This window comes from Mus caroli, chromosome 4 (assembly GCF_900094665.2).
Source record: "Mus caroli chromosome 4, CAROLI_EIJ_v1.1, whole genome shotgun sequence".
In the NCBI taxonomy this organism is placed as follows: Eukaryota; Metazoa; Chordata; class Mammalia; order Rodentia; family Muridae; genus Mus; species Mus caroli.
Genome location: NC_034573.1, coordinates 91,111,346 through 91,120,203, shown reverse-complemented (window position 1 = coordinate 91,120,203; position 8,858 = coordinate 91,111,346). Strand labels below are relative to the sequence as shown.

At 41.1% G+C, this 8,858-nt stretch overlaps 1 protein-coding gene across 5 annotated transcripts in view; it reads left to right on the top strand.

Moving 5' to 3' along the window:
- The window catches only part of Dock7 (dedicator of cytokinesis 7), a 183,354-nt gene that overhangs the window by 152,851 nt on the left and 21,645 nt on the right, over positions 1 to 8,858 (top strand). For all 5 annotated transcript variants that reach the window (XM_029475730.1, XM_029475731.1, XM_021161214.2 and 2 more), the window contains 6 exons: positions 371 to 553; positions 654 to 789; positions 3,028 to 3,124; positions 4,309 to 4,405; positions 6,653 to 6,787; positions 7,539 to 7,691. In XM_029475730.1, coding sequence (XP_029331590.1) covers positions 371 to 553; positions 654 to 789; positions 3,028 to 3,124; positions 4,309 to 4,405; positions 6,653 to 6,787; positions 7,539 to 7,691 — 801 coding nt within the window. The remainder of the gene's footprint in view (positions 1 to 370; positions 554 to 653; positions 790 to 3,027; positions 3,125 to 4,308; positions 4,406 to 6,652; positions 6,788 to 7,538; positions 7,692 to 8,858) is intronic.

Here is an 8,858-nt window from a genome sequence, read left to right as displayed (position 1 = left end):
CATCCCTGCAGTCTCAAGGCCCATCCCTGCAGTCTCAAGGCCCATCCCTGCAGTCTCAAGGCCCATCCCTGCAGTCTCAGCAGCCGGGACGAGGGTCAGGGCGCTGTATGGCTGCCTTTCCTGTATGTTATTGAAATCAAATTCCTGATTTAAGAAGCAATGAGTAATGTATTTTTAAGAGAATTTTATTTTAAAGTATTTGTTCATTTGAATTTAGGCAGAGTCTTGGAATATAGCTAGGCTTTCCTGAAGCTTGATGGGTAGCTCAGGCTAGCCTTGGACTTGGAGGCCTTCTACCTGCATTTCCCAAATAAAACAATCCAAATGATCACCGGTCAGTGGGGCTCACGCCACTGTTCTTTGTTTTCAGAGTGGCCGGCAGCACACCACCTTCTCAGCAGAGTCAAGCAGGAGCCTTTTGATCTGTCTGCTTTGGGTTCTCAAGAATGCAGATGAAACAGTTCTGCAGAAATGGTTTTCAGATCTCTCGGTCCTCCAGCTGAACCGGTTGTTAGATCTGCTTTACCTGTGTGTATCTTGCTTTGAGTACAAAGTAAGTAGCCATTATACCATTGAAACTTATAAGGAAGTAAAATAACACAGAAAGGAAGAAGGAAGTGTCCTCAGTGCCTCTTCTGGTGTTTCCATTTTAGGGGAAAAAGGTATTTGAACGAATGAATAGTTTAACTTTTAAGAAATCAAAAGACATGAGAGCCAAGCTTGAAGAAGCCATTCTGGGGAGCATCGGTGCCAGGCAGGAAATGGTACGGCGGAGCCGAGGGCAACTCGGTAGGTGCATCTTCTCCTCTTGGTTAGGGCTGCATCACTTCCAAGAGCTGTGACTGTAGTCACCACTGTTGCAAGTCCACCGTGGCTTTGCAGAAACTATGAGTGTAACTGAATCAAGAAATTTCACCCCTAGCATAAGAGCTGTTGCCAGGTTACAGATGTGTGTTGACCATGCCCCATAGCAGGCTCTAAATCCAAGAGTATTTGAGTGAAACAAATTGAACTCCATGGGTTATAGAGGAGAGAAAGCATTGAGTGGGGTAAGTAGGAAGGAAGCTGGGGAAAGAGTGGTAAATGTGATCAGAGTACATTTCAGAAGAGGGCTGGTCCGTGACTCAACAGTTAATGCTCGTGCAGAGGCATGAGCATGTTAGGTGGTTTACCACCTCCTGTAATTTCAGTTCCCAGGGACCCATGGTCTCAGACCTCCATGAGTACCTGACCTTGCGTACACACATGGAAACACATATTTACAACAACAATAATAAATCTAGAGAAAACATTTCAAATTTAAAAGTTGAGAAAGGAAAACAATATGAAAGCATAGAGATTTGTCTGTCTGTCTGTCATCCCATAGAGTGACCTCTGTTTCATAGAGACTTGTCTTCATTACCTAGAGTGATCTCTGTGTCTTAGTACTTTTAAACTTCCCATGTGAATGCCGAACTCTTCCCTTTGTTGTTCCTCCATCCTCTCAGACAGTTTTTAGTCTCACTGTTTTCAGAAGTGGGCTTTTCATTTCCTAGTTGGAAATGAAATCTGATTCCATCACATGCCTGTGGATTTCTCCACCAGCCCTGGTGCTTTGTCACTCAGGATAAAGTTCTGGTGCCTGTTAAAAGGCTCCCCATGCCATCCAGTCTGCCTTCAAACCTAAAGTCCTCGAGGAGGAAGCACCCCTACCTGCTTCTCCTATAGAGCCAGGAAGTAGACCAAAGGAAATCATTGTAGACTGCTCCTGTAGAAGACAGAAGTTTAGTTCTCATCACGTATGTCAAGTCTCAGTGAGTGTGTGTGTGTGTGTGTGTGTGTATCTCCCTCCCTCCCTCCCTCCCACCCCCATGTACACAAAGAATATATTTTTGAAAAAGAACTTATTCTGTTACAGGTGTTTAATCTTTTTGTGTCTGTGATGTATGTTTACCTGCATGCTTGTATATGTGCATGTATGGTGCGTTCCATGCATGTGTGGAGACCTACGGTTGATGTGAGAATCTTCTTCAATTATTCCTCCTTATTCTTTGAGGCAAAGCCTTGTAGTTAACCCAAAGTGCTATGATATGACCATCTTGCTAGCCAGCTTGTTCCAAAGGTCCCCTCTGCCTCCCACGGCTAAAATTACAAGCAGGTTAGCACATCTGCCTAGCATGTGTGTGCTTCTGGGAATCTGAATTCCTATCTCTTGTTTACATGGCAAACACTTATTCCTGGAGCCATCTTCCTAGTTCCTATTATGCTTTTGTATGAACATGAATTTGTTATGTACTCAGTCTATCCCAGATACTTTATTATTAAATGATGAACCAGGGGCATCACATCTGTCGGGTAATATGGTCTTATATGAATAAATGCTATAGAGCCTACAAGGTGCTCACATCTGTAATTCCAGCACTTGCCAGACTGAGACAGGAGGATTATGTTAAATTCATGATCAGCTTTGGCTACATATTCCAGGCCAAAGGCTGGGCTACTGAGTGATACCGTGTCTCGTTAAAAATTATTAATTAATGTTATGACAAGAAGCAAAGCGAATACTTAGGTGAGGATTTCTTGGAGGGTGGGAGAAGGTTCCCAAAAAGGAGGTGGATGATTGTTTAACCAGTAGAAGTTGATGAGCAAACCAATCAGATAAAACTCTGATTAGCCCTTGGGTACATCCTAAATCAGGAGCATGTGTAGTGAGATTACCCATTCCTGCAGGGAGAGCAAGAAAGTAGCATGATTAAGCATATTCCAGTACACTCTTGGGAATGAGCTGTTCCATTTGGCCTTATAACACAACCCATGTAAGATTCTTTCTTTGCTTATTTAAAAGCTCCCCAAGATATATTCTATATAGAAAATATTTTCTCCTTAGTTATTATGAAAACTTTTAAATAAAAATCATTACTGCCCACTTCTTCCACTTAAACTGAAAGAAATGGCTACTTATAAAATCAAGAATGCCCGCTATTTCTTCTGTGTTATCAAATGTGTATATGGTCCCACTGAAATACCATTTTGAAATTGGTTTGACAGAGAGGAGCCCATCTGGAAGTGCCTTTGGGAGCCAAGAAAACCTGCGGTGGAGAAAGGATATGACTCACTGGCGTCAGAACACAGAGAAACTGGATAAGTAAGATGATTTCTAGTGCGTTAATGTGCTGCCTAGGTTCTAAACACAAAGCAGATCATCTTAGGTTTTTATTTTTATTAGGCATTCATCTTAGAAGACATGTGTTTGTTTGATTTTTAAGTTTTAAATTAAAAACTGAGAAAATAACTTTATATGTTATAGGAAAATATATTGCATATTTAAAAACTGATTTAAAAATAAATAAGGCAAGCTCACTTACTCAACTAATCCTCCATGGGACGTGCATTTTGCAACTGATTTCAACATCAAATTGTTTTGTTTTGTTTGTTTTTCCTCTCTTTATTGGGTTATAATTGACAAGAAATGTATTTACACTATGCAATGTGAGTTTTAATATGTATATACACTTGTTTTTTCCACGTGGAAGAGGTTTTATTGGAAGGGAGAGATAAAGTAGTGGCAGAAAGAGAAGAGGGGGAGAAAGAAGAGAGGGGGAAGAAAGGGTATATACACTTTTGTAGTAATTATAATCAGGTTGTTAGCAGTATCTAGTGCCATTTTTTTAAAGTTTTGTTTCTAATGTATGATTCCACCCAGTCTTATTTAAGACTTAAATTACTGTCTGAGAATATTTGTATGAATAGTGAAGAGGAAATTACATAAAATCTTAGAAAATGTAGTGCTTTTATTGTTGTTGATAAATACATTGAAAATGTTTGGAATCTGGGAGGAGTGCTTAGCTTTTGAACACTGCCTTAGATACAGCAGTGTGTAGACCTAGCACCACCTAGTGTCTGTGGTGACCGCTGTGAAGAGGAGTGCTGTCCGCCTGAAAGGCAAAGCAAACATGCATGCCCTCAGTGGCATCTTGTGGGGACTGATGGATAGGTTGCTTGGTGTAGTATCACTAGGAAGGCAGAGGCAGGCAGATCTCTAAATTGGAGGACAGCCTGGTCCACATAACAAGTTCTAGGCCAGTCAGGGATGTACAGTGAGAACCTGCCTCAAAACAAAAAAAAGATGTATATGTTGCTATACAGTCAGCAAGACATAGGGAAACAGAACATTTCAATATATTAATTACTGAATCTTTCTTACTTTTTTCTGAGTTTTCCTTGACGCAAATAGTTTCAAGGTTTTTGTTTTAATGAATCTTTAAGTCGTTTTTTAATTTCTGGCCTTTTGGAAAGATAAGTAAAATTTCTTACAATATTTTGCATCAGGTCAAGAGCAGAGATAGAACATGAAGCACTGATTGATGGAAACCTGGCTACTGAAGCAAACCTCATCATCTTAGACACGCTAGAGATCATTGTCCAGGTAAAGACGTGCAGGAGGCCTAACTACGCATTCAGCAGGCCGAGATTGGAAAATCAGTTTGAGGCACACAATGGTGGTCTGACATCAGTAGTTCTAAGTAGTTGGTGATTCTCTACTTATAAATTCTATTTCTTCCCAAGCTTTCAAATGTTTATTCTTTGAGGGTGCTTATAAAATCTACATCTGTTTGTCATATTCAAGGCCTTGTCTTTTGTTTTTAATAATGTGGTATCCCACTGGAATATAGTTAACATGTAGCATAGAGATATGCTGTTTTTACTGTATCTTCTACATATTAAGCGGTAGTTTAGGTTTTTATGTGTAGTGACCTATTGGGTAATTTTACATAACTGCAAACTGCTTTATCAGTCACTTTCTAGACATTAGTACCCTGTTAGTGACAGGAGCCACTTAGGAAGTGTTTCAAGCAATGTCCTAAGCGCTTCACAAGTGTTAACTTATGTGGTCTTCATAAGAGAAAGGCTATTGAAATGATCACTATCCTGCTTTTGTAGATAACAGTAGTTAGCCACAGAGATGTTTCAGAGTGTCCCATGAACACAGGAAGAAAGTAGGAGAACCAGAGTGTGAATCCGTTCCCAGGATGCTCCAGTTGTTTTAGTAACTAGTCTCTCACCTGTTTCTGGCAGTCCCTGTCTGCTGCTGTCACTCTCTCAGGGTCTGTTGTACTCAATGCTGTTGTAATGGCTGCCTACTTCATAGCATTCTGTATTCTCTCTGTAGTCTGTTCTGTTCACTTCCTTAAGGTTATTCTTCTTAGATTTTACTTGCTGCTATCCTGATTGAAAATTTCAAAACATAAAACCTCCAGTATTTCTTGGAACTAGAGAGATGGCTCAGTGTTAGGAGCACTTGGCGTGTAATTGTGAAGACTGCAGACCAGATTCTAGCACCTACATAACAAAGCCTGGCTTCTCGTTTATGCCTGTAACCCAGTTTCAAAGGATATGAAGACATGAAGACACATGACGGTCACCGAGGCTTGCTGGGTTTCAGCCTAGCCAGGAAGACACAAGACAGCCCAAGGTTCAAAGAAACCCAGCCTCAAAGAAATAGTCAGAGCATGGTAGAAGACACTCAACACCCTCTTCTGGCTGCATATACATACACGTACAACATGTAGACAAACACACAGGATGACTGTCTTAGTCATCTTGCACAAACATCATGACCAAGAAGCAAGTTGGGGAGGAAAGGGTTTATTCAGCTTACACTTCCATACTGCTGTTCATCACCAAAGAAAGTCAGGACTGGAACTCAAGCAGGTCAGAAAGCAGGAGCCATGGAGGGATGTTCTTTACTGGCTTGCTCAGCCTGCTCTCTTATAGAACCCCAGACTACCAGCCCAGAGATGGCACCACCCACAAGGGGACCTCCCTGCTTGATCACTAATTGAAAAAATGCCTTTCAGCTGGATCTCGTGGAGGCATTTTCCCAACTGAAACTCCTTTCTCTGAGATAACTCCAGCCTGTGTCAAGTTGACACACAAAACCAGGCAGTACAATGACAAATACTAAATAGTTTTTAAAATTCTCTATTTCTTGACTGCTTAATGACAAAAATGAGGAATTCTTCAGACTTTAAAAGGCTTTATATTTTAATGATCTATTGGACTAGGTCTAACCTACTAGGAAAAAAAAGCATAAATTTTTTTTATTAATTATTTATTTACGTTTCAAATGTTGACCCCCTTACCGGTAGTATAAATATTTTCTAAGATAGATTATGCAAGGCACTTGCTCAGGCTTCTCTCCTCACCACACTACATTTCACTGGGCAAAGGAGCCACGTGTGTTTTTAAGGGCATGCCTCATGGAGAAACTTGTTTTTAGTTCACACTTCTTTTTAGATTAGTTCCAAGTCCCCAGACAAAAGCTGGGATTCCTTTCCTTAAAGGAGGAAAGAGAAAAATGTATTTTTGACATGTAACAAATGTAATCTGCCATGGGCACTTTTGCACGTGCTTCAGGTCAGATGTCCAGGTTTATTTACAGGTTTCTTAGAATGCACTCCCTGGCCTCCTGCTGCTATGTCTGCTCCTGAAGTCTCTCTGGCTTTTCACTCCTTTTTCCCTTCCATCCAAACACTGTGTGGCATCTTCTCTTGAAGTCCTTCTAGTTTTTACCATTTTCCTGTCTTGTAAATGTTTGTGTTTTCACACATAATTTACCTAGCTAGCCACATTATAGACACATGCTGTCTTACATTTTATCCTTAAATTGCAGACTGTGTCTGTAACGGAATCCAAAGAGAGTATCCTGGGTGGTGTGCTAAAAGTGCTGCTACAGAGCATGGCCTGCAACCAAAGTGCAGTCTATCTGCAGCACTGCTTCGCCACACAGAGAGCCCTGGTCTCAAAGGTGAGTGAGTTTACCTGAGGTCTTCATATGTGGCTTCACTTTCTTCTTTAGCACTGTCCAAGGTCATTTACCACACTCACTGGTCAATATGTTATGAACCTTGGGCCTCTGACTCTGTCTTCAGAACATGTATTTACCTGATTTATTGATAATCAGCTTCTTGTCTAAAATCATTTGGTTTTGAGAAGAACCTGAACTCAGTAGCTGAATGCAGGCTGTCCTCCTTTTTCCTTGTTCTACTGGGTTTTGTGATACTAGAGATTGAGCCTAGGTCCTTGGACATTCCCACCATGTAGCTTTCTCTTCAACTCATTTATTAAGAATTAAATGTATGGGCAGTTCCACCCTTGCTGTGTGAAGGTATTGTGTGCTTTGCTATACCAGTTGTTTCCTGTTTGTTGTCCTCTCCCCACCCCACCCCCACCCCTGAAACATGTGTGTTTGGTCTTGTTTGTTTATGTTGTGCTCTTGCATATCCATACTGTTCTTCATAATACACAACTGAAGCCACAACAGTTTATGTATGTAATGTTTGTTATTGGGCCTACCACACAGAAAAATGAAACTTGCCCAGTGTCACACTGCCGCCTAACAAGTGACATCACCAGTATTTCAGCCCACCTATCTGGCTGTGTCCAATACTGTTGACCTTAACTAATGTTGTCTCTTAACCACTCGGTTTCATTTCTGGGCTAACCTATCAGATTTCTAAGTCAGGCTATATTAACATACATCTTTCTGGTTTTTACAGTTTCCTGAGCTCTTGTTTGAGGAAGAGACAGAGCAGTGTGCGGATCTGTGCCTCCGGCTTCTCCGTCATTGCAGTAGCAGCATCAGTACAATCCGGTCGCACGCTAGTGCCTCCCTTTACCTCCTCATGAGGCAGAACTTTGAGATCGGGAATGTAAGTATCTGCTATGAAAGTGGTCAGGGTTCATAGACAGGTATTAAGAAATGGGGCATGCATATGTGTGGTGTGAGTTGAGGGATACAGACTCATACTGCTCTATTTCTGTTGGGTGCCAGGTTCTCATAACCAAAAGATTCTAGTTGCATTATAAATTACATCTAGTTTTTTAAAGTCCCTAATATTTGACTAACCATGGAATTTCTTGAAAGTTGTTCTTGATAGCATTTTTTGTTGTTCTGGGATTTTTTTTTTCCTGTTTAGGAAAAAAAAAAAAAAGAAAGACAATTTACACATTAGCATTTATAGATTAGCATCTCTGTGTAGAAGGAAGTAATTTCAAACTGGCAGTGATGCTAAGTTGTTCACTATGACCCCACTTCAGAGTGTAATATATTTACTCTCTTGAATACTTGAATTTTATTGTTCACACTGTGGGAGACACTGGCAAATTATAAAAGAATGATTAATAGGCATTTAGTATTTTACACAGAAGATGGAGTGCAGGCCTAAAAAACAGTCAGGTGATTAGCCAGAAAGTTATTGCAGTGACTCAGAGCAGAAATGGGATGGCTGTTGATGAAAGTACTGGTTTTAGGAATGAGAAATTGACAGTTTAAAGGCAACAAGGACTGGAGTAGGTTCATCCTATGAAGAGCAGGGTGAGTATGGGCAGGCCCAAGAAAGTAAACAGGAAACGAGGTGCATTGGATATACTGACATCAGGTTATCCTGCAACCTCCAGATGGAACTGTTCAGTAAAACACAGTGGTTTTGAGCTCTACAGAGGAATATGTTCTGAAGACAAACAGGAGATATATTAGTTGAAGGAAAGGCATCACTGAAGCTATTTAGTCCCTGTCAAGTGTGAAGAGATTTTTGACAAAAATAGGGAGCATTGGTGTTTTAGTTTCTTTTCCTCTTGTTGGATGAAGACCATGACAGAAGCAACTGAAGGGAGAGCGGGTTTGTTTTCGCTCCTAGCTCAAGGTGCACTTTATCATGGCAGGCAATCTCGGCTGCAAGGGCTGGAAGCACTGGCCGCTTACATCCCCAGTCAGGAAGTAGCTTACATCCCCAGTCGGATGGATGCAGGCCGCTGCTCGCTCTCGCTCTCTCTCTCTCTCTCTCTCTCTCTCTCTCTCTCTCTCTCTCTCTCTCTCT